We start from the raw sequence: 27314 nt of genomic DNA, 5'->3' as shown, positions 1-27314 counted from the left end.
TTTAAACAATTAATTTATTTAAATCTTATTTAATTTTAAATTTGATCGGCAGTAAAATTATTTTTATATTAATTTATTTAGTTAGTTCGTGAATTGGACAAAATTACACTACTAGAAAAATGGTTTTTACTGACTTTAGAATAGTGTCAGAAATTACTTTCACTGACACTTATTAATTGTGTCAGTAATCTGGGAGTCAGAAAAATAGTGACACTTGTAATTGGTGTTAGTGATTACTATTACTATAGTATTACCAGATTTATGACACTATGGTATTAGTAATTACTGATAATGATCGCTTGTTAAAAGTTACTTTCACCATAGTATCACAAAATATTATGACACTATAGTGATAGTATTTACTAACAATTATTACACGTCATTAGTTTGTTTTACACTGGGAGATGACATGATAGAATGAACGAATACTAATACTTCAGTGTCAGCAATTTGCAATACTATAGCATCACTAATATTATGATGCTGAAACATTTTTTAGCGTCAATGGCTTCAAAGAAAAGATGCTGAAATTATTGTTGTTACTCGATTATTTTCATTATTCTTTTAGTTTTGCCAAACAAATATTGGTATTCAAAGAAAATCTATTCAAATTAAACTAAAGGACAAATTTGAATAATTAAATATAAGTATATAACATTCCTACTAACATTTAAATAGGTATCAAATAAAATAGTAATACAAATATCTAAAATATTGTTTGAAAACATGTCAAATATTTACATGAACACATAATGACAGTTTGCAGGAAACAATCAGTACATCTCTACTCTTTGACCTTTGCCTTTCCCTTCACCTTTCCCACCTATAATTGTAGTATATAGAATCAATTAGCCACTATGCTACAAAAATCAATTCTTTGATATTTACAAGCAAAAATATAATTTACCTCATTATTGTATGCTACAAGTAACTTTGCAACATACATGGCCCACTGATCGCGAAGTTGCGAAAGATCGTCCATAGTGTACTCATTACAGCCCTTGAACTTAAAAAATAAAGCAACAAAATGTATTCATATATTATAGAATCTGTCCTAAAATAAAACAACACAATAAAAACATATATTTTTAAGTTTGCTACGATTAACATTAAAACTGAAGAACATGCAAATAAATTGTATCACCATAGCAAACAACAGTTACCAAAGCTATCTAAGAAGCTGATAATTTATAATATATAATTTGCTTTACTCAATATTACTTCTAACACTCAGCACTGGGATTTATATGCTTTCTATCTGTACATGCAGCAGCTCCAATGATTGCTCAATAATACTTTAACTCTGAACACTGAGATTTATATGTATTCTATTTGTACATGCAACAGCTCCAGTCATTTTGGTTTACACTAAAGTGCCTTAAATACATAGTAGAACACAGTAAAAATTGGCATTAATTTTTCCAAACATGTTGAATGCATTCAGTAAAATGTATATAGCGTTATAGCTTTTACCTATAATAAATATGGCAAATAAAGTGTATGTGATTATCCTAAACATACACAACACTTCCTCTAATCCCTAGCACAAGATATGATTATATTGCTAGTTTCAAGCATAAAGCAGCAAACTGTTCACCCATTAACCATCTTCACAATTCACTTAAGAAAATCCATTTCACAATGCATTCTTCGAAAAAATATTAAACAAGTTCTGGAGAAACTCACATTGTTTTCAAGAATGCACAAATCGCGAACAATATCCTGGATGTACTTCATCACATAGTAACCACATTCAAAGGTTCCAGGTTGTTTCGGACACTAAAAAAAAAAAACTTAGTTTCAAATATACTGATGAAGTAACAATGGAAATCAAAACTTTGTTTCATTAATACCTTCACAGAGACCCACTGCACAGCCTTCTTTTTATTACTCTTCACTTGATGCATTGTTATCCCACTATAAATAATAAATAACAGATGCAACAAATTAATCTACAACATAAATATTTGACAAAGAATTAAGTATACTAATTAAACTTACTCATTCACCATTTGCTTCAACTCATCATCAAGATTATCACCTAATGGATCAAGATAATAACTTTTTCGCCTCACCATACCAATTGTTACTAGCACCCAGTGGCCACTAAACAAACAAGTAAAAAAAAAAAAACAGATTACAAGATAAATTTAAATCATTTATGTTAAAAAATAAAATAGACAAAAAATAAATAAACTATACCCTGGGTTATATGGGAAGACAATTATTTGGGCTATTTGAATCTTGTCCAAAAGGTCTGAAATATAAGAACACCTATTTGGGTAGCTTGCTTGACTTGGCTGTAACTTAGCTATGCATCCAAATTGAATTCGAATAACACCACTACCATTATCCATCTCTTCATACAAGTGTCTATTAAAAAAAGAAACTTTCATGACATGAATATAAGAAATAAATTAATGACAGTTTGCAAAATTAGAAAACATAGTAAAAACATAAATCAAGTTTTTTATTTCTTACCTAATCCATATCTCCAAAACAGAATTTGAGAGCTCTGTAAACTCAATGACTTCATTGCAAATTTGCTCGTCCAATCTACTCTCCCAGTAGACACCAAAAGTCTTCAAATCATGGGCAATCATAATCGTCCGTGGCAGGGAGCTCTCAATCATCAAAGAAAAGATGTTCATTTGTGAACTTTTGTTCTCTTTTCTTGCTTTCACAGCTCCACAGGTATTCATTCTCAAAACTAGTTTCCTTGCTGTCACTGGTTTTACAACAACGGGTTCCTTTGTTGTTCGTTTCTATTCATACAGATATACCACGGCATTTGTAGGAGACTTTCGGCCATCCACTTTTCACTTTGAAGGAGTTAATCTTGGAGATCTTCTTGGGGTGATTTTTGAAGTGGCTTCACAAACTACTAGAGGTGGATTCTGTGCAGGGGATGGCAGGGGAGGTGTGTTGATGTTTTTGTCAGGTTTTGGACAAATAGTGGGGTCATTGGTCACTGACTTTGGACTAACTTTGGTCATGGACTTGGGGGTAGCTTTGGGGTTGTTGGTCACTGACTTTGGGGTAGCTTTGGGGTTGTTGGTCACTGACTTTGGGGTAGCTTTGGGGTTGTTGGTCACTGACTTTGGAGTTGCTTTGGGGTTTTTAGTCACTGACTTTGGAGTAACTTTGCTGGGTGATCGACGATCTATCTCCATCTTAACACTGCAAATCACCTTTGGAGTTAGGAAAGTTGGAACTGCCAACTTCAGTGTTGTTGCAGGCATTTATCCTTGCATTCATTTGATCTAATTGAGCTTGCATAAACTGAAAACTCTCCTGATACATTCTCTGTTCTCGCGCCAACTCCGTGGGGTCAGGAACATTGAAATACATGGATGGGGTGATGAATTGACCAAATCCTTGCACCCGACTTCCATTAGGCTTCTTTTGAAGTGCTTCACCTAGGATATCATTCGGTCCTTGGGATTGGAACGTTCCCTACTCAACTTGACTTCTTAGCTCACTCTACAAAATAAATACAAAAATAATTTGATCAAAATTAGGAATAAAAAAACAAATAAGTTAAATAATGACTATGGTGGTGGAAACTTACAATTCTCTCAGCCACTTGATGCACTTCAGGTGTATAAGTTCCATCTTTTCTCCTGTGAGCCAATAACCAGGCTTCATTGCGGTCAATCTCGCACTCAGTAACTCTGAGGTCCAACTGTTGTAATAATTCAACAAAAATTGAATTGAAAACTGCTATGAATCATCCTATTATTTGTATTAAAAATGTCATCAGTTTGTATAGAGTGGTTATTATACTTACTCTTTTATGCAACAACCCAGCATATCCTGTGCTGTCCAAGTGATGATTGTACATATTCTTTGCTCTTTTTTCCTTTGTTGTTGTTGAGTGTTAGAAAATGCATATTTATAAAGGAGAAAATCATCATTTTACATTTCAAGTTTACTAACAACCATTACTTTTATGTATTTAAGCTTTTTGCAATATAATTATGTGTGTTCAATTTTAATTAAGTATTTTATGTATTTTAGGGGCATCATAGTTATTTCACAATAAACGAGAGATCAGATGGCAAAACGGACATCACTTTTGAACTCAGGACGGTCGAAAACCTTAGGAGGAGCATAAAAGGAAAAATGGCACTATCCACATGTAAGGTACTATCTACGTTACTGTTCACATAGACGGATCGATGACGTAGCATTGACCGATGACGTGGCATTGACCGATGATGTGGCATTGAAAAATGAGGTGTCACGATCCTATTGGGCTAAAATTCTTATGTACTGTTGATGGTGATGTGGCAGCATATCAGTGGACGAAAAATCTCGCGTACGGTACATGCATCACACAGGATTATTTTCAACCAAACCGCGTCACTGTTCACCCGGGTCAAACCGTGTTACTGTTCATCCACGTGGTCAAACCGCGTACTGTTGACTGATGACGTGGCACAATCCTGAGCGTCCAAACTGTTTTTAATCCGATGGCCATGATTTACTCGATGTATCTATAAAAGGGGGCCTCCCCCCCCTAATTTGATATCTTTGAATCCATTTTTGGGATCCATTTTCTGTAATTCTCTCTCCATCTTGTATTCTCTTCGTATTTTAATAAATTCCCATTTTGCCCCTAGTTCAATTATGAGTGGCTAATTTTCTTTCAAGCTTGGGTTGAAGGTGAAGTCTCAACATGTGTCATGGGCTTTATTTGGTAAATTTATTTTCTCTTCCCCTCTAGTTTTTGTGGATGTTTTGACTTCTCGTCGATAAATAATACTAATCTTGTCTAGTACCGCCTTGGTTACACCGGCTCTCTAGTACAAGGTTATTATTATTTGGCACGATAAGCCCTTAGCACCATATTGATTAGAGCGTGGTTCATGAGGTGTGGATTCCCCTCTCATGATTTAATTGGCATTAATACGGATTATTTAGCCCATGATGCATGTTGATATGGATCCAGATACCCAAGTACGTTATTTCAATAGATTTCACTTCAATTTATTCTCGCCATTGCAATTCCAATTTTAGAATTTATTATCGCCATTTCAATTCCAATTTTAGGATAATTTAAATCACTTCCACCACAATTCCAACCACCCATTTACAAAATTAATTCTACATATAATTAAAATCCACCTCCTCGTGGGATCGACACTCGTCACCATTAGTCTATACTACAATAGATTCGTGCGCTTGCGAGTACATTAAAATTTGCACAACAAGTTTTTGCCGCCGTTGCCGGGGAGGTAAGTAATTTTAATTCATAGAATTAATTTTTGTCAATAATTTCTTTTATTTGTTTTCTTGTATTTTTTTTAATTATTAAAAAGAAAAAAGAAAAAAAGTGAATCTACATATAAAGGTTAGTATTTCTTTTCTTTTTCTCTTCTTTAAAATTCTGTAATTTAATTTTCAATTTATTTTTTCTTTGTAATTTTTGTTTATTTTATTAATTTAATTTTTAGTTAATTTATTTCACGTATTTTTTTTTGTGTATTTTTATAGAAAGGTTGTAATAGCGCAATAAGGTTAGTATCGTAATTTCTCCCTCTTCTTTATTTTTATTTGTTTTGTTCCCATCTTTATTTTCATTTTATTTATTTTGCATGCATGGTCGTAGGTCATTATCACCTAATCTTGAACCTATAGACCTTGAACTAGAAAAAACACTTCGCACACACAAACAATTTAAAAATAAAATGGATTTGCAACCACAGGAGAGGCCATTTAAGGACTCCTTTAGTCCTTTAGCTAATTTGAGCACATCATGCATAAGATACCTAAATGTAGCTGCTAGGAGTTTTGAACTAAAACCTAGTGTGCTAAATTGTCTCCCAACATTCTATGGCCTAGAAAATGAGGACCCATATAATCATCTGAATGATTTTCATGCAATTTGTCAAACTTTTAAATATGAAAATTTTTCAGACGATGATGTTAAACTTAGATTATTCCCATTTTCTTTAAAGGATAGAGCTCGTTCATGGTTAAATATTTTACCTGCTAATAGCATTTCATCATGGGAACAAATGGTAACGAAATTTTTGAATAAATATTTCCCAGTGCATAAAACCAATGCTATTCGCAGGGAAATCTCAGAGTTTACCCAGAGAGATGACGAGCAGTTTTTCGAAACATGGGAGCGATTCAATGGGCTACTCTTGAAGTGTCCACATCATGGGTTCGAGAAATGGCACCAATGCCAATACTTTTTGGAGGGATTACTACCAAATGTGCAAGAATGGCTAATGGCAACAAGTGGAGGAGAGCTAATGTCAAAAAGTGCATCAGAGATTTGGGAATTCTTCCAGCAACAAGCGGATAATTCCCAACAACGGAGTCGGTCACTCAGGAATACTAGAAGAATTGAGGGAGTAAATGAGGTTCACATTGGCGAATCCAGTTCAGAAATTAAAGAAGTCAAAGCAATAATTAAAGGTCTCTCTCGACAAATAGCATCGTTATCAACTGCTAAATCAACAGAGCCACATGACCATGACTCATACTCAGATCAAGCCAATGCCATAGGTGTAATGAGAAAACCATCAAATTACAACCCATACTCCAACACATATAACCCTAGATGGAGAGACCACCCCAATTTTTCATGGTCTTAAGGATTCCAACAGAATGGACCAGCAGCTCCAGCTCCACCAATTCCTCAAAATCCTCAAGCCTCTCAGCCCCCATTTAGACCATACAATCAGAACCAGAATTACTCTCAACCCAGACCATGGGAGGATTCATTCAAGAATCTCAAGAATCTTACTCACTCCACGATTGAGCAACAGAACCGCACCATTGATGGACTACGAAATGAGTTGCGAGCAGGCTTCAACTCACAAACCCAATCAGTTTCAAGCCTTGAGAAGATGGTGGGACAACTCGCTTCTTCAGTTCAGACCTTGGCAATGACTGTTGAGAAAGGTAAATTTCCAAGTCAACCAGTGCCTAATCCTAAAGGAGTACATGAAGCAAGTACCAGTTCACCACAGCAGCATGGAGAGGTCAAAGCCGTCATGACCTTGCGAAAAGGAAAAGAAGTCGACAACAAAGTGGAGATGCTGGTGACAAAAGAAAATCAAATTGTACCTGTAAATGCTGAGGACTCACCACCGAAGGACAGAGAAGAAACCAACCCACGAGAATATGTTCCGAAAGCTCCATTTCCTCAGAGGTTAGCGAAAGGAAAGAAGGAAAAATCCACAGGTGAGATTCTCGAAATCTTCAAACAGGTAAGTGTTAACATCCCTTTACTTGATGCTATAAAGCAAGTTCCATCTTATGCCAAGTTTCTTAAAGATTTGTGTACTAAAAAGAGAAACATGCATGTTCAAAAGAAGGCATTTTTAACAGAAAACGTTAGTTCTATACTCCAACATAAAATTCCTCTAAAATGCAAAGACCCAAGCTCCCCCACTATCTCATGTAGCATAGGGAACCACACAATTGAGAATGCTTTGTTGGATTTAGGAGCTAGTGTAAATTTGTTGCCTTACTCTGTGTTTGTGAAACTTGGACTGGGAGAATTACACCCAACTCCAGTGGTGTTACAGCTTGCAGATCGGTCCACGAAAATACCTCGTGGTATTGTGGAGGACGTGCTTATCCAGGTAGACAAGTTTTATTTTCCTGTTGATTTCATTGTAATTGACACTCAACCAATACAGGATTCAAGGAAGCACATCCTCATTATTCTAGGCCGACCTTTCTTGGCAACTGCGGATGCTCACATTCAATGCAGGACTGGAAATATGCAGTTGTCCTTTGGCAACATGACTATGGAGTTGAACATCTTCAACAATGCCAAACAACCTCACAATACAAATGATGGACTTGTTGATGTGGATTTAATTGAAGCATTAGTTGATGACACTTTTGTTTCAAACCTTAGTGATAATCCTTTACAAACATGTTTAACTCACTTTGGTTTGGATTTTGATATTGACAGATCGGTCGATGAGGTCAACGCCCTACTTGACTCAGCACCATCGATGGACACTAATAAATGGAAGTCAAGAGTTGAACAACTAGCACCATCAGAGAAGAAACTCATCCCATCATCAGAATCACCACCGAAACTCGAGCTCAAACCATTACCCAACACTTTGGAATATGCATTTTTTGGAGAAGAAAGTTCTCTGCCGGTAATCATCTCATCATCCCTCAATGACGAACAAAAAGGTAAGTTGTTGGATGTTTTAAAAGAGCACAAAGGAGCATTAGGATGGACCATAGCGGATATAAAAGGTATAAACCCAGTAGACTACATGCATTACATTCACCTCGATGAAAATGTTAAATCTACTAGGGAAATGCAACGTCGGTTAAATCCTAATATGAAAGAAGTTGTTAGAACTGAAGTCCTTAAGCTATTAGATGCAGGTATCATTTACCCCATTTCTGATAGTTCATGGGTCAGTCCTGTACAAGTTGTCCCCAAAAAGTCAGGAGTCACAGTAGTTACGAATGCTGATAATGAATTGATACCCACTAGAGTGACTACAGGATGGCGTGTATGCATTGATTATAGAAAATTGAATTCTGTCACACGTAAAGACCATTTTCCTTTACCATTTATCGATCAAATGCTTGATAGATTAGCAGGCCATGAATTTTATTGCTTTCTAGATGGCTACTCAGGATATAATCAGATTCTCATAGCACCAAAAGATCAAGAGAAAACTACTTTCACTTGCCCTTTTGGCACATTTGCATATAGGAGGATGCCATTTGGATTATGTAATGCACCTGCTACATTTCAACGATGCATGTTGAGCATTTTTTCTGATATGGTTGAACGATTCCTTGAAGTCTTTATGGATGATTTTTCTGTCTTTGGTGACTCGTTTGATCAATGTTTACATCATCTAACGCTAGTTCTGCAGTGATGTATCGAGAAGAACTTGGTCTTAAATTGGGAGAAGTGCCATTTTATGGTAAAACAAGGTATTGTTCTCGGTCACATCATTTCAAGCAAAGGTATTGAGGTTGACAAAGCCAAGGTGGATCTCATTTCTAATCTTCCTCCACCCAAAACAGTCAGAGAAGTAAGATCTTTCCTTGGGCATGCTGGTTTCTATCGACGTTTTATTAAAGATTTTAGCAAAGTTTCTAGACCCTTATGCAATTTACTTGCTAAGGATGAACCTTTTATCTTTAATGATTCATGTCTTATGGCTTTTGAAAAATTAAAGCAATTGTTGACATCATCACCCATCATTCAGGCCCCAAACTGGAGCTTACCATTTGAGCTCATATGTGATGCATCTGATTATGCAGTAGGAGCAGTATTAGGACAAAGAGTTGATCGAATTCCCCACGTTATTTACTATGCTAGTATGACATTAAATGATGCACAGTTGAACTATTCAACTACTGAAAAAGAAATGCTAGCAGTAGTGTTTGCATTAGAGAAATTTCGATCTTATCTCATTGGTTGTAAAATAATTATATTCACAGATCATGCTGCTCTTAAATATCTTCTCACAAAAAAAGATGCAAAAGCTAGACTAATTCGTTGGGTGTTACTTTTGCAGGAATTCGACTTGGAATTCAAAGATAAAAAAGGCACAGAAAATGTTGTGGCGGATCATCTCTCTCGTCTTCACTTTGACACAATTACAGAACCATTACCATTAAATGAGTCATTTCCAGATGAACAATTAATGAGTGTAGAAGTATTACCTTGGTATGCTGATATAGTTAATTATCTTGTTACAGGTAAACTTCCAGAGCATTGGACCAAGCAAGACAAGGCTAAATTCTTTACGGAAATAAAGAATTTCTTTTGGGATGATCCGTATTTGTTCAAGTATTGTGCAGACCAAATTGTTAGACGATGTGTCCCAGAAAATGAAATTCAGAATATCCTTTCATTCTGCCATGAACAAGCTTGTGGAGGCCATTTCAGTGCTAAGAAAACAGCGACTAAAGTTTTACAATGTGGTTTCTATTGGCCAACACTATTTTGAGACGCTTACACTTTTTGTTCTTCATGTGATAGGTGTCAACGAATGGGGAGCATTACACGAAGGAACATGATGCCACTAAATCCAATTTTAGTGGTTGAGATTTTTGACGTATGGGGTATCGACTTCATGGGACCTTTTCCCCCTTCTTTTGGCCATCAATACATATTGGTTGTTGTTGACTACGTATCGAAATGGGTAGAAGCAATTCCATGTAGGACCAATGATCACAAAGTGGTGATAGGATTTTTGAAAAGCAACATTGTCTCACGCTTTGGATTCCCTCGAGCAATAATCAGTGATGGTGGTGCCCACTTTTGTAATAAAGCATTCAAAGCTCTTTTGACAAAGTATTCAATCACACGCAAAGTGGCGACTCCGTATCATCCGCAAACCAGTGGCCAAGTTGAGATATCCAATCAAGAAATAAAGCACATATTAGAAAAGACGGTGAGGCCAGACAGAAAAGATTGGTCATTAAGACTTGATGATGCATTATGGGCATATAGAACGGCTTTCAAGACCCCGATTGGGATGTCACCCTACAGGCTAGTGTATGGAAAAGCTTGCCACCTACCTGTGGAACTCGAGTATCGTGCATATTGGGCCATCAAGAAATTCAATTTTGACATGCAGCAAGCCAGCTCAGAAAGAAGATTACAACTGGCAGAACTTGAAAAAATTCACAATGATGCATACGAAAATGCCAAGATTTACAAGCAATGAATGAAAGTCTTTCACGACAAGCAAATTATGAGAAAATCTTTCACTCCAGGTCAGAAAGTGCTTTTATTCAATTCTCGCTTGCACCTATTCCCAGGTAAGTTACGCTCTCGTTGGTTTGGTCCATTTATTGTTCATACTATTTTTCCACATGGGGCAATTGAAATTAAAGACCCAAAGAACGGTGTCATGTTTAAAGTCAATGGTCAAAGATTAAAGCCATATTTAGAGTACCAAGCACATGGAGAAGATACCGAAATAAATTTGAGTGACCCACCAGATTTGAATTGATTTTTTTTCTTCTTTTCGGTGATTTGATTTTTTTTCTCTTTATATTATTCTTTTGCTAATTGAAATTATTTTTGCATAAGTGTGTTTGTTTAACCATTAAGTTTTCTCTTATTATTATTAATCATGAGTACCATGCTTAAACCGTTCCTCTTGAACATTCTTAAACCACTTCAACGTGTCAAAACTCATCTCAAAAGGCAGATTCAATTTTGTAAAACACATCGTATTTGGGCTCTACAACCACCAGAGTTAGTAGCCTATGTTGAGGGTTTAGAAAGCCAACTCAGAGACATTGAGAGAAGTGTTTACGACATCCAGTTGGAGCTTGAGGTAAATTTAATAAGAGGACGATTTTAATTTTCTTTGTGTGTTTTAATTTGTTTTTCTGTTTGTGTGCTTTAGTTTGTTACCCCGGTAAAGTGGCGGATAACGGTACTCCGTGACAACCAAGTCGGTTACTTCAGTTTTCCCATAATAACTGATATTCTGAGGCGAAGGTATGGACAGAAACGAGATTCTAGCGAAGCTTCACAAGCGATTTCCTTCACTCCCTCAGAATGCCCTCCTTACGATCTATAAAGCTCGATCTGAACGCATGCGATTGCTCATGAGGAATAACATACCTGCAGACATCCGTTGGTTAATCGAGGCTAAAGTACGATTGGCAGGTGAGTTACCTTCTAAATTTATTGCATACATGCCTGGTTGTGGAAAAGGAAATTATGCAAGAAAACGACGAGCTCGAAGAATTTCTGTTGCTTGTTATAAGTGTGCCAGAATGAGTTGCGATAAAAACCCATGTTCTTTAGGAATGGTGTCTGATAACAGAGAAGATAAGATTCAATTCATTAGGGATGGCTTGAATAAGGAGTCATTGGATGATATCCTTCTGTCTCTTGAAACGCATCCCAGTGGATATGTGCAAGGAGCGATTCTCCAGTTATGGCCATTATTTCAAAAAGAGCATGCACGGTATAGTCTCAGGAATTTGACTATAAACGACCCTGTTTGCCAGTTTATAAGAAAACTGGATGGGAAGCCCATCCTCGACCCATAGAGGGCGTTCAAGCCATTTCTGGACGTAAAACTAGAGGAAGATGTGAGCCACAGTCGCAACTACGTGTAAATATCCTTTTACTTTACTGTTATTTTATTTCATTTCACTGTTGTTTTATTGTTTGCATTATTATCTTTAATAATTTTATTACTGTTTGCTTTTTCCTTTTTACTGTTTCCTTTTTGACTCGCGAGCCATGTGCTTCACGCGTTATTTGACACTGACATGTTACCTCATTCACAGCTGTGACCCACTATCACCAAGACTCTTAAATGTGATTTCTTTTGTCAAACACTCACAAATTGTTTTTGAGAAATATTCCAATGGCAGCTACTCCCAATAGACAATTCAAGAACATTTGTGTGCTTTCTGGATTTACCTATGGCAAACATAAAGAGTTCGTTGAGGCAGCCATAGATCTTGGTCGAAGCATAGCGGCGAGAAATTTATATTTGGTGTATGGAGGAGGTAACCGAGGGTTATCAAAAATGGTCTCAGAAGCAGCTTTTATCAGAGGAAGTCAAGTGTTAGGCATCATCCCAAGAGTCTTAAAACCATTGGGCAGTTCGTCTGACTCATCAACTGGAGAAGAGTTAGTCGTCTCAGGTATGCAAGAAAGAATAACTGAAATGCTTAATTATGCTGATGCTTTTATTTTCCTTCCAGGAGATCTTGCAACACTAGAGGCACTTATCACACTAGCATCTTGGGCCCATCTGCACATCCACCAGAAATCCATCGGTTTGTTAAATGTCAATAACTTTTATGATGGCTTTATCGCATCTCTTAACCATGCAATAAAAAACTATTTCATTCCTTCTAATGTGAAAAAACTCTTTATTTGTGCTCACACTGCTAATGAGTTACTTGATATGTTACAAGCTTATAAACCGGAGCCAGACCCCTGGACCTTTGTGTTAGAGCGACCAAATAATGATGGTAACAGTAGCCGCAGTAAGAAGTACAAATTAGATTTAACTCTCCGCCTGTAAATATTTTCTTCTGTGTTGCACCACCCAGGTGATGTCTTCTAAACTCTACTTCTTTCCTTTCAAACATTGAGGACAATGTTTCGTTCTGGTTGGAGGGAGGGAATAGTCGACAATTGTGGAATCTTGGTTAAGTTTTTACTAATTTTTTGTTGTAGAAACTAACTGTTGCGAACGTTTTGTGTTGAAGATGGCTGAATATGGAGTGTAGTTACTCTAGAAACGCATCTTCATCGTTTGAAAAAAAAAATTGTTTTCTTCCTCTTTCTCCTTTATAAATATATATTTTCCAATTTTTGAGTCGAAGATGGCTGAATATGGAGTGTCGTGCCTCTAGAAACGCATCTTCTTAGTTAAAAAAAAAACATTTCTTTTTCTAATAAATTTTTCTACATAATTTTCACATTTCTGCATGCATATTTTCCTTTCATGTTTAGAATAGGTTGGGGGGTAGAATGTTGTTTCAAATTAAAAAAAAAATTGTGATTTGTGTTAACATTGGATGACATGATGAATTGCAAATTTTAGTATTTGTATTATCTTTAGTCTGAAGTGATGTTACACTATGTTTGCTACTTTACATGTTGATGTCGGAGACAAATATGAGTTGCTTGAAGGAATGAACATGTCATAATAAGTACCAAGTGAGCTTTTGAGCCTATCATTTTTCTTGGAGAGTAACCCTTTTGCCTATTCTTTATACAGCTTAGCAGTTTATTATTGTATATACGATCTCCAGATTTCTTTTGAGTTAACCCTTAAAAAAAAATTATAAAACAAAAAAAAGAAAAAAAAAAGAAAAAAAATGTGTGTTGCTACATTTGGAGGCCCATCTAATTAGTAGCTATGGAAGATTATTTAGAGCCCTAAAAAATGATGGAAATGCCATCTTTGATCCGTTTGAGCCTTTCTACCCATCCCTTTTATGAAATATCCATAGTTAACTCTTTTGAGCCTTTAAAAAAAATATATATATATTTTCTTTGTCAACTTATTATCTTGACCCACTCCGATTTGGAGTATTATCCAATATCTTACAAGTTCCATCACCTATTTATGTTTGAGAAAAATGTAAATAAATATTTTGTGTAGTGAAGTTATGTCCAAAAAAAAAATTGCTTCAAAAAAAAAAATTTTTTTTCTTAAAAAAAAAGGAAAAAAAACAATAATAGGTGAAATCCACCTTGCAACTTCCAAAAAAAAAAAAAAAACTCTGCATTTTTTCTCAAACATATACTTTGTTTTCCTTATTCCCCTTCTTTGTTAGCCCTGTCCCTAGCCTACGTTACGTCCTAATAAAAGTCTTTCTTGATTTTAGGGAACTATAGTTTGAAGTAAAAGCTAGTTATATGGGCTAAAAAGATGTAGTGATGCATAAAAAAAAATAAAATAAAAATAAATGAATAAATAAAATGGGTTGACTAGCATTTTTGTTTGACTTGAGATCGTATTATTTCTAAGCTGAGGGCATATTTCTTTCATCTTGGTGAGAGCATGTGATACACTTCTTTATTATTTTCTCTCAATTACCATTCATTGGAGTGACTATTTTTATTGGGTTTAATATCTTTGTGAGAGTGTCACTACTTCCAGTGAGATTTTGGAGTTTGACATGTCATTCTTGAAAGTAGCTATAACAAAATCTACTGGGCTGATTCATGTGGATAGTTGATGTGGGTGTAATGTTCCTTTAGACTGGAGATAATGCTTATACTTTTATTTGATTGCTATCATTAATCTGATTGAATAAACACGAGTGTTTCTATTAAAAAAAAAATCATTTTGGATTTGAATTTTGTTTTCGTTTTATTTGCTAGGGACTAGCAATAAGCTGGTTGGGGGGTGTGTTGAGTGTTAGAAAATGCATATTTATAAAGGAGAAAATCATCATTTTACATTTCAAGTTTTACTAACAACCATTACTTTTATGTATTTAAGCTTTTTGCAATATAATTATGTGTGTTCGATTTTAATTAAGTATTTTATGTATTTTAGGGGCATCATAGTCATTTCACAATAAACGAGAGATCAGATGGCAAAACGGACATCACTTTTGAACTCAGGACGGTCGAAAATCTTAGGAGGAGCATAAAAGGAAAAATGGCACTATTCACATGTACGGTACTATTCACGTGTACGATACTGTCTACGTTACTGTTCACGACACTGTTCACATAGACGGATCTATGACGTGGCATTGACCGATGATGTGGCATTGACCGATGAGGTGTCACGATCCTATTGGGCTAAAATTCTTATGTACTGTTGATGGTGACGTGGCAGCATATCAGTGGACGAAAAATCTCGCGTACGGTACATGCATCATACAGGATTATTTTCAACCAAACCGCGTCACTGTTCACCTGGGTCAAACCGTGTTACTGTTCATCCGCGTGGTCAAACCGCGTACTATTGACTGATGACGTGGCACAATCCTGAGCGTCCAAACTGTTTTTAATCCGATGGGCATGATTTACTCGATGTATCTATAAAAAGGGGGCCTCCCCCCCTTAATTTGATATCTCTGAATCCATTTTTGGGATCCATTTTCTGTAATTCTCTCTCCATCTTGTATTTTCTTCGTATTTTAATAAATTCCCATTTTGCCCCTAGTTCAATTATGAGTGGCTAATTTTCTTTCAAGCTTGGGTTGAAGGTGAAGTCTCAACATGTGTCATGGGCTTTATTTTGGTAAATTTAGTTTCTCTTCCCCTCTAGTTTTTGTAGATGTTTTGACTTCTCGTCGACAAATAATACTAATCTTGTCTAGTACCGCCTTGGTTACACCGGCTCTCTAGTACAAGGTTATTATTATTTGGCACGATAAGCCCTTAGCACCATATTGATTAGAGCGTGGTTCATGAGGTGTGGATTCCCCCCTCATGATTTAATTGGCATTAATACGGATTATTTAGCCCATGATGCATGTTGATACGGATCCAGATACCCAAGTACGTTATTTCAATAGATTTCACTTCAATTTATTCTCGCCATTGCAATTCCAATTTTAGAATTTATTATCGCCATTTCAATTCCAATTTTAGGATAATTTAAATCACTTCCACCACAATTCCAACCACCCATTTACAAAATTAATTCTACATATAATTAAAATCCACCTCCTCGTGGGATCGACACTCGTCACCATTAGTCTATACTACAATAGATTCGTGCGCTTGCGAGTACATTAAAATTTGCACAACAGCTGCCTTACTTTTTTCCTGCACACAACGGATATTGATTAAAATGGTTATACAAACTCAATAATATTATCTAACTAACATAATTTTAAACATACCTGAAAGTCTTCGGATAAAATCTTATCAACAAAGCTCTTCCAGTCCTCTTTTCTAATGCCTTCATACTCAAGAGGAGGTTTTTTAAGTGAACTCAAGTTGTTTGCATTGGGCAGAATATATTCATTGGCCAACTTACATCTAAAGCCCCTTAATGCAATTCCCATCCACTTGAACACTTGGGTTTTCGCCTTAAGACTCAACTTAAACATTTCCTGAAAATGAGTCCATAACTTCTCTTTGATGTCTAGTGGCACTTTCCTCCAATCATCATATATAATTGGAACTCTTTCCCGTACAATCACCCCAATGTAGTTCCTCAGATCGTTTATCTTTTTTCCAACCGAAACTCCGTAGGAATTGTACATAACCTCAGTGTGGTAGCTCCTCTCTGCAGGTCTTTCTTCTTTGTAAGGTTTCGTCTTGGTCTTCCTTCTAGATATGGATCAAATGTTGGCTCTTTTTTATCTGCCATGTCTCCAACAAACCTGCAAATACATCAAAGTGGATGAGTGCACCAGATACCAATCTAATATCCCAATATAATAATAAAATAATAAAAAACAAATTTGTTGGTGACTTATGGGAAGTAGTGGTAATAAGGCATAGTAGTTGGATTATTCATTTTCCGCACCAATATTTACAAGAAAAACATCAACAACTACTCTTACACAAACTCCTCATCACCCAAACCTAAATTAAATTCTGGAAAATTGTTAGATAATGGTACATACTCATCGATGCCATCACACAAGGCCTCATTTGAATAATTACATTTTGAGCTCACTGAACAAACAACTGATTTACTATTATCTAACTGATCTTTCACATAAAACACTTTCTTTGCATGACCAGCTAGAATGAAACAATCAGATTTGTAGCCTATTCGATCTAAATTGACTACAGTGAACCCTAACTCATCAACATTAACCCCTCTATCATCTACCCAATCGCACTTGAAAACTACGTTCTTAACCCCCAGATAATCACGCTACCAAATTTCACTGACAACCCCATAAAAAGGCATATCCCCAGAATGAGGATTTTTGTCTTTCGAACTTGAAATCTGTAAAGTGTTAGCAACTACATAAACGCCATTGTTTTGTGTTATGTGGTTGTTGTCTTGATCTCTTGTAGCAAAATTAAAACCATTAATACAGTAGCTATCATATGTAACCACGCTTGAGTGGGGTTTGTTTACCAGCCGCCATACTTTTTCGTCAACCACTACATTATTTGCTTCATCAGTTGTTACCTATTGTTTAATTAATAAAATCACAATAATTAGTTGAAAGAGAAAAGTTTGTGTGCTTTTACTTGGATACTTTTATTAGATCTAATGAAGTTAATCTAACCTTTTGTTTCAGCCAATCAACAAACATACGGGAGTGCTCAGTTGGCAACCATAAAGGCTTTTTTAATTGGCGAGGGTGTGTTGATTGCATTAAGGCCAAATGCTCCCTAAAATTATACCAACGGAATTAATAAAATTGAAAAAAAAATGAACGAAAAAGAGGTTCAAATTTTCAGTCACATACTCTATGTATGGTTGAATCTCGGGGGTGTTCACCAAAACACATCGGTGCGCTTGCGCCAATGTAAGGCCATCAACCACCTTAATATTTGCACCTCCGAGTGGCCTTTCGACTGTAAAATCAATTAGACAACCAGTAGGTATTCCGATTGAATTACAATTTGAAAGGTATTCAGCACAAAATTCAAGTGCTTCCTCAGTAATATAGCACTCTGTAATGCAACCTTCAGGACGGTATCGGTTGCGTACATAGCCCTTTATAGGTTTCATTTCTCTTTCAAATGGATACATCCATCGAAGGTAAACCGGACCACATAATCTAACTTCTTCAACTAGATGGACTGTTAAATGGACCATTATATCGAAGAAGGCAGGTAGGAAAGATTGTTATAAATTGTATAAGGTGGTTGTAAGTTCTTTTTGCAATTGGTCTAGAGAATTAGGCTCTACTACCTTAGAACATAAAGAATTAAAGAAGAGGCACAACCTGATTATGACATATCTGACATTTTGAGGTAAACAATTTCGAATTGCTAATAGTAGCAGTTGTTGCATCAAGGTATGACAATCATGAGACTTAAGCCCGTGAAGACGACAATCATCCATTGAAACAATATTTCTAAAATTAGAACAATAGCCATCATGAACTTTAACACTTTGCAAGGTTTCACAGAACAATTTTTTTTCCTTCTTACTTAAAGTGTACGGGGCAGGGGGCAGGACTTTGTTTTGTTCAATAGGAGCTAATACAATCAATGCTTTGTTAATTTTTTCTCTAAGCTCTGGATGTGTAAGATCTTTTCTAGCAATAATTCCATCTTTTGTTTTCCCCGCTTGATGGAGTATGTGCCATAGATGCTCTCGTATACATTTTTCTCAATATGCATCACATCTAGTTGATGGCGAACTAACAAATGTTCCCAATATTCTAAATCAAAGAAGATTGATCTCTTTTTGTATAGCAACTGAGCTACATCCCCATTACCCTCACCCTCACCTTCAATCTCACCATCTCCCTCACCCTCACCCTCACCCTCACCTTTACCCTTACTGTTACCCTTACTGTTACCCTCACCTTGATCCTTATTGTGACCCTCAACCTCACCCCGTTTTCACTTTTTTTAGACCTTTTTCCCAAACTTGGTGTTATGACATTTTCCGACTATGCGGTAGCCAACATGTACATGTGTTTAGCACACAAATTGGACAACCATAATACCCCTTAACAGTACACCCAGACAGGTTTCCATAAGCTGGAAAATCACTAATTGTCCACATCAACACAGCTTGTAAATTAAAAGTTTCTTTCCTATAACCATCAAACACATCGACGCCTACATCCCATAGGGTTTTTAAGTCCTCAATCAATGGTGCTAGGTATACATCTATGTCATTCCAAGGTTGTTTAGGGCCAGATATCAGTAGAGACAACATCATAAATTTCCTCTTCATACATAGCCACGGAGGAAGGTTATATGTTATCAATGTAACAGGCCAACAACTATAAGTAGTGCTAAGTGTGCTATGTGGGTTAATCCCATTAGATGATAAAGCGAACCGAAGATTTCTTGGCTCTTGGGCAAAATCACGCCATTTCTTATCAATTAACTGCCAAGCTGGTGAATCTGCTGGGTGGCGAAGCTTGCCATCTCTAATTCTTTTATTTTCATGCCATGTTAAGTTCTCAGCAGTTTGTGGTGATTGAAACATTCTTTTCAACCTAGGAATTAAAGGAAAATACCATAACACCTTTTTAGGGACCCCCTTTCTAATTTTTTTTTATCCATCTTTTCTTATTTGCCACCTAGATGCTCCACACCTTGGGCATTCACTAAGATTCTCGAACTCATTCCTATAAAGAATGCAATCATTTCAACATGCATGTATTTTCTCATAATCTAAGCCTAATAGCTTCATTATTTTTCTGGCCTCATACATGGACTTAGGCAAACTATTATCATTTGGCAATATCTCATTAAGCACTTCCAACAAAACTGAAAACCCACCATCAGACCAGCCATAAAGTCCTTTTATATTGTACAATTTCATTAGACTCGATAACTTTGAATGCTTTGAACCTGGATATAGGGGCTTTTCAGCATCTTCAAGCACATTCTTAAAAGAACTAGAATCTTTATCACAATGCTCAAAAGCATCATGAACCAAGTCGTCTACATAACTATAATCCGGACATCTAAAACGTTGATTTTGTGGCTGGTCTTGGCATTTTACAGAGGCAGGTTTCCGGTCCACCTCACCGTGCCAATTCCAAACTAAATAGTTTTCTAGAAAACCTTTTTTAAATAGATGTAGCCTCACTTGTTGAGGACTCAAAAACTCCATATTACAACAAGTAGTACAAGGACATCTAATTGACATTCTATTTTCAGAATTAAGAATGGAAAACTCCAAGAAATCATCAACCCCATCACTATACTCATCAGACAATCTATCACAGAATATCCAAGTTTTGTCCATAATATGTATTGTTACCTGTTCATTTGTTAGATGTTGTTAGTTTAATAAGTTTACTTAAATTGCACAAATAACTCCAAACTTTTAGGTTTAAATAAAAAAATAAAAATTGCAAAATAAATCTAAATTCTATTTGTTTAGAGTCACTTAAATATATGTACGCATTCAGCAACCCAACAGAGCATATACGTAAGCATTCAGCAACCCAACAAAGCATACATGTACACATTCAACAAGCCAACAGAGCATACATGTACACATTCACCAAGCCAGCAAATCTAACTTACATGTACACATTCACCAAGCCAACAAAACATGCCACATCCACATTTTTCAAAATTTCATTTTCATATTAGAACAAACAAAAGTATATATTAGAATAAAAAATTTTATTCCAGAACAGTCTATGCAACAAAAACGAAAGTAAAACCATGCATGTCAATATTTAAAACATGTCAGTACAAGTAAAACTCAGAACACAACGATGATAGAAATTGAAAGAAAGTGAGTGATTTAAAAGAATTACCAAATGAAGACAGCTGTTACCCCGTAAACTTTTGTGATTCTTCAAAAGCGAGAGATTGTTAATTACTATGTCAGAGAGCTGTACAAGGGAAATCACATAAAAAAAAATTAAGGACAATACTTGTTGTTGTCGAAGGGTTTGCATGTGAGATATTGCATTTATACTAAGTCTAGCAAGTGCATTACAGGGAAAGGATTAATGAATTGACCCTTTGTTAATATGTATCTTTATCAAGCGCTAATTAAATGGAACAAGTTAGGCCCAAAATTAAAAGCATCATGCAAAATTTAAAATGCAATTTCGAGAAATGGGGAAAATGAGAAAAACCCAAATCTGCATTGACATTGTATCCATCAATTCCAGTTAAAGTGTACATGAAATTCAAAGTCCAGTGACATGGCAACTAAAGAAAGAGACGAAAGAAAACTGATTTGAATCAGGCATTTATAAAACTACTCTTAGTTAAATAATCTAGTACAATAATTCAACTTTAGTTACCTTTACCTCTCTATTAGGTTTTCCCAGGTCCCAAATTATAAACAATCAAGATTACAATATAAAACTAAGAATTTTAAAACTCATTCTATAGTTAAACCGCAACAAAACAACATGCATGAGGAAAATAGGCACTGTAAATTGGAAACATAATAATTAAAAAGAAAAAAATGAATAAAATGCCCCTTCATAAACGAATTTATCGCAGTGAAGAGAGAGAGAGAGAGAACCAAATCATGATAGAAATGAATTCCTCTGCTTCGAGCTTGGTTGGGATCGACGTGAAGTTTGATTACAGTGAGGGATATGATTTTAGGGTTTGGTTTACTTAGCTTTGACAGAGAAGGAGAACCGAGGGGTGAAAGACTGATGAGTGAATGACTTAGAAAAAAATTAGCTTCGATTTTGGTCTTAGAGTTGAATAAAACGATGCGTTTTACTTATCTTTATTTTTTCTAAGTGAAACGATACCGTTTCTAACTGAAAATATATTATTTACTAGTAAATTTTCAGCCAAAACCCGCTAAAATTTTCACTCAGCCGCGCTCAATACATTTCAAGTTCTTCATATTAAAAACATAATATTCTATTAATTCAGTACCATAACTAACAAAAAGTCATAACGGTTTCAATTTTTAACTTAAAAGCTTTGGCTTTGAAAAGTCCTAGGTTCGAATATCAGTTTGGAACGAAATTTAAATTTTATTTTCTTTTACTGATACCTTAGTGTCACTTATATATTATTTACTAGTAAATTTTCAGCCAAAACCCGCTAAAATTTTCACTCAGCCGCGCTCAATACATTTCAAGTTCTTCATATTAAAAACATAATATTCTACTAATTCAGTACCATAACTAACAAAAAGTCATAACGGTTTCAATTTTCAACTTAAAAGCTTTGGCTTTGAAAAGTCCTAGGTTCGAATATCAGTTTGGAACGAAATTTAAATTTTATTTTCTTTTACTGATACCTTAGTGTCACTTAAATGTTCCGATGTTCGAGGTCCCCGGTTCGGATTCCATCCGTTACATGATTAGAATTATTTTATTTTTATTACTGATACTTTAGTGTCAGTGATTTCTGATGTCCAAATTTCAGACACCATAGTATCATTAATTTGTAATACTTATGTGTTAAACATGGAAAATGGCCCATATGTATACAAATACTGATACTTTGTAATAAAGTGTCACAAACCAAGTGTCGGTAAAGACCATTTTTCTAGTAGTGTTAAAAAATTTCAGTCCGCAAACCAATCTGTAAAATGGTGGATTGGGTCAAATCCACATCTGATCCATAGATGTATGGATTGAATGTAGATTAAATTTCATCAATCCATGGATTGGATTAGATTGAAAGTTTATAATCCGTAAAATCATGGATCGAATATAGATTGAGGTTCAATCCATAAAATCTGATCCGCGAACACCCCTAGTGGCAGGAGGGTACATAAATTCATGGGAGAGAACTATTTTTAGTCCAATTTCATGTTTGGATGTTGAGGTTGATGTGGAAAGGATGTGGCTCCCACGTAAAACTACTGTTTCGTTCACCTGAGCTAAGTAGTTTAGGAGATAACTCAAATAATTATTTTTTATTAGTTTAGTAAAAGAATTTTCGATTATATTTTAAAAGTATAATTCATTACAAAAAATACTTACTAAAGATAACTATTATTTAAGATATTACAATTTTACTAAAGATGAATAGATCCAATGGCTGAAAGCAACTGTGGTATGGTACAACAATTGCACCATAACTAGATCCTATAATTCAACCATCTACTGCATTACATAAAATATTAAATAGTACTAAATGTAATCCTGTTACAACTATTTCTATAATATTCTATCACATCATATACTATCATATTCCATCCCACATGCCAAACTTGCAAAGTCGAGCAAGATTAATTAAAGTTGAGTAACATCTTATATGGTCAAGCATATCGAGTATGGACTTGCATGATCGAGTAAGGACAACTAAAGTCGGGTAGAGTCTGGTAAATCCTTATATAATGTTGAGGTTGGACAACTATACTTTTTAAGCCACGTAATTAAACAGTTTTGATAAACATTTGCTATTATGACTTAAAAATTAATTTGATTTGATCTCATACTTTATTATAAAAAAATTATAATATCTTTATTAATTTTATTAAAATTATTATCTAAAAGTCATACATTTACTACACATTGTCAGCTTTCAGTTTTTTTTTTTTTTCACAACAACTAGTAATATCAAACAAGACCTAAGTTGAGTATGATCAATTAATTAAAGTTATGATTTTTTTTGTACAAAATAATCATTAGATAATTAGTCTGTAAAGAATATCGGCTACTTCAAATGGAAACTTGCGGTCAAAAGTGTATCACAAAAGTGACAAAAACACATTATATGCTTTAGTTGCCCCTATTTGCCCTTCAATAGAGTCAACATTATCTTGTTTGACGCCAAGGAGCCCAGGCCCAGAAACAATGGCATTCTTTGGTATCAACCACCTAGGGACTTTTGAGCTGAGCCATGACATTCTGAGATGCCCTCTTGTGTAAGCCTTCTTCAAAAGGTCATCCGTTGATCTTTCTCCTAATTGGACAGTCAAAACCCTGCATGGAATCCCTTCGAGAAGTTGGACAATAGACAAACTCCAACACATATAGACAGTAAAGAAGAATTTAGACCGCAATCAGAATTCTGTGGCTCAACAAATGGGCCTATTAAGCCTATTAAAAAGATGGAACCATATTCACCACTCCCATTTCCTTAGAGAACTATATCAGAATTCTGTAAATTTAAAACTATTCTTACATATTTAACTGTAAAATAAGAGAAATGGTAATTATCTGGACTTGGAAAGGATGCTAGTTGATTAAGGAAAATTGAAATCAGAATTTGAGGTGATAGATCTATACACTTCAATGGGAACCACATTGACATCATATGAGACAAATAAACAAATTCCCCAGTCGAAGTTCAACAAACAAAACATTAAAGCAAGAGTAATTTGGTCTATTAATGTATATATAGAGATGTCGATCAATAGACAAATACGTAAAAGAGACAGGGAGAGACCTCAAAGCCGTGCTTGAGAACATTGAGCTACTCCAATAACTTCAAATTGGTTGGTGACCGCTCTATCAAATCCACGCAATAGCTGATATCTCATGTTTGCATACAGTTCAATGAAAGCACAAGTGCATTAAAGATGGCCCAAATGCATTAGTACTTACAGCTGGGATTGTCACAGACAACCTGTCAGACATTCAAGATGGCCCAAATTTAACAAATGTTACACTGGCTTAGATAGTTAACAGAACAATCTTCTAAGTTTACTCTATTTATAATGAATAAGTGAACAAAGGAATGAAAAGGAGGTTTGGCAACAGTCTTTTTACCAGCCAGATAGCTTGACGAAGAATCTTGCACTGCTCCTGCAGCTAATCCCACCATACACCACTCTGCAGGCTTGTTTGGGAGTCAAAATTCTCGAAAAGGGTAACTTCGTTCAAATATATTGTTTGGGAGCTTTTGTAATGTATTTTGCATGTCAAAAACAAGGCCGGCTCAACCATATTTAGGGCCTTAGGCAAATGATTTTAATTAGTTTTTCTTAAAATTTAAGATTATATATATATATATTATTTATTGAAAATCAATTCTTTAAACACTCTAAAATTTAAAATTATTAAATAAAATTCTATTCTAATGTTGCTAATGCATTAAATTTTGATTCAATTATAATATTTCCACTTATTTTTTTAACTCAAATTATATCTTTTTTACTACTCATTTTCTAAATTAAACTAATTTTTCTATTCTTCTATTCTTTAAAGTTTTTCAATATAGTTTTATTTTAAAATAGATAAAACAAGTACACACAAAAAAGTAGATGAATAAAAGAATATATTAAAAAGAAATAAGAACAAATAAATAACACAACTAATTAAACGAATAATAAAAAGATAAAATCTGAAAATTGAGATGAAATCATAAATTATGTTTATATTAATTGTTTGAGGATTTAAGTAATGACCAATAGTCATAGAGAATAGAGAAAACTATTAGATTTTTTCTTTTTCTTCTTGCGTGGAAAGTAGAGGAAGCAGGATCTTTTTCCCTCTCTCTCTTTCTTTCTCTCGAACACCAAGAACATATCATATCTTGATTGTTGGAGGAAAAATTCAATGGATAAGTAATAAAATGTGGGGCTTTTATAGAGGTTTAAAATGAATATAAAACTTTTAAAATATAATATATTAATTCTAACAATGAAATAGAGAATTTGTAGAATTGAAACTATTAATTTATCAGTTTTGCAGAAACTAAAACTACTAAGTACTACATTAAATAAACTTTATAGGAATTTGATAGTTTATTTAGGAAAAGATAATGACAAAATAATAATAAATTAAATGAATAATAATGACTTTTAAATCCATTTTCCCCTTTTACATACAAAATAATCATCTCGTGGGGCCTTCATGTAAAGCGGGGCCCTAGGCAATCGCCTAAGTTGCCTAGAGGTCGAGCCGCTACTGGTCAAAAAGGAAGGTATTTCCATAAGAACGACAAGGAGGAAGTGACATGAAGAGAATTTACTAAGAAACGACAGTGTATTAATATTAAATGAAAACATTCACTGACGACCAAAATCACTGATATATGCTTAATTTCTCACTCACTAAGAAGGTTAACTTCACATGCTCAACAATTCAAATTTGCGGATGATATTTCTCAAAATGGAGGGCTCTATTTGGCCTGCCAACAATCTTCTTCACCGATATCATCCTTGCTAAACCGGTTAAACTGAACAGTCTTCATTCTGACATTTGCCCTATTAACCTGAGTACACAAGAATCCGAAACAACTGTTAGAAATTATAATCTTTATATATAGCCAAAATGTTGAATAAGATGATGTACTTGATAATAAATACCTGAGTTATTAAATAATTAAGGGGACAATTCTCGCTTCTATTTACATAGATGATTAATTCCATTATGTGGAATATACGGGGCATCGGTAAAGCCCCTGCAGTTGCTTGAAGAAACTTATTCACATGCACTATTTGTCCTTAGTTTGTGTGTTGGAGCATTTTCTTTATTTAGACAAACTTGAGTCCACTCGGAATCGACTAGGAATAGAATCAGCTATTTCCTCTTCTTCTGGGAAGATTTGGGTTTTCTGGTTGGCTTCTTTTACATTGGAGGTTATTCAGGATGTGGGATAGGTTCTGCACTATCGGGCCAGTCACTAATTTCTTCCTGATATTGTATTTATCTCACTTGTTTATGCCAGTTGTTCATCTCTGTAAGAGAACAATTATGGGATGCTGTTGTGTCTTTTGCTGATGGTATGGATGGTCCTTGGATGGTTGGGGGAGACTTTAATGTTGTTCAGTCTTTATCTGAGATCTCCGGTGGACATAACCAGACTCAAGTCCTTATAGATGCCTTTAATTTGGCTGTACTAGACTGTAGTTTGGAGGATGTTGGCTTTTTAGGTAGCTCATTCACTTGGATTAATGGGCATACTTGGCGACTCTGGATAGGGTGGTTTGCAACTTACAATGGTCTAGTCTTTTTACAGTCTTCAGGGTTACTCATATGAATCGTACTATATCAGACCATGCTCCCCTCCTTTTATCTCTTGATTGACAGTGGGTTAGGGGACAGTCAAGATTTAAGTTCCTTCATTCTTAGATCACACATTCAAGCTTTTTCGACATGGTAAGGCAGTCCTAGTCAGCACCAGTGATAGGTAGAGGGATGCGGGCCTTTCAGAAGAAGTTAGTTTGGTTGAAACTTTGTTTAAAGTCTTGGAACAAAGACATTTTCAGAGATGTCTTTCAGAGAGTTAGAGCGGCTGAAGTGGAAGTGGCTCATCGGGAGCTCCTTTTTTATATGTCTGCGTCGGCAGAGGATAGAACCATTTTTTTTCTGAGGCTAGAGCGAGATTACTA

The 27314-nt window shown here is 35.2% G+C and overlaps 2 protein-coding genes and 1 non-coding gene across 3 annotated transcripts; all 3 read right to left on the bottom strand.

Moving 5' to 3' along the window:
- Nucleotides 1–784: 784 nt before the first annotated feature.
- On the bottom strand, nt 785–2603 carry LOC112097892. Its single transcript, XM_024183483.1, has 7 exons — nt 2482–2603; nt 2203–2373; nt 2002–2106; nt 1854–1917; nt 1687–1779; nt 908–1006; nt 785–823 (listed from the first exon to the last, which is right to left on the bottom strand). The coding sequence occupies exons 1-7, from the start codon at nt 2601–2603 to the stop codon at nt 785–787; spliced, it is 693 nt and encodes a 230-aa protein (XP_024039251.1).
- A 3471-nt stretch (nt 2604–6074) lies between these two features.
- On the bottom strand, nt 6075–6178 carry LOC112098574. The gene has a single exon (XR_002905685.1). It is a non-coding gene; the product is annotated as a small nucleolar RNA R71 (small nucleolar RNA).
- Nucleotides 6179–18607: 12429 nt separating this feature from the next.
- On the bottom strand, nt 18608–20333 carry LOC112097891. The gene is made up of 4 exons (XM_024183482.1): nt 19792–20333; nt 19675–19707; nt 19040–19575; nt 18608–18930 (listed from the first exon to the last, which is right to left on the bottom strand). The coding sequence occupies exons 1-4, from the start codon at nt 20331–20333 to the stop codon at nt 18608–18610; spliced, it is 1434 nt and encodes a 477-aa protein (XP_024039250.1).
- Between the last annotated feature and the right edge of the window lie 6981 nt (nt 20334–27314).

This window comes from Citrus clementina, unplaced genomic scaffold (genome assembly GCF_000493195.1).
Source record: "Citrus clementina cultivar Clemenules unplaced genomic scaffold, Citrus_clementina_v1.0 scaffold_5, whole genome shotgun sequence".
NCBI lineage: Eukaryota > Viridiplantae > Streptophyta > Magnoliopsida > Sapindales > Rutaceae > Citrus > Citrus x clementina.
Note: the sequence above shows the minus strand (reverse complement) of the source record. Positions and strands in the feature narration are given on the sequence as shown.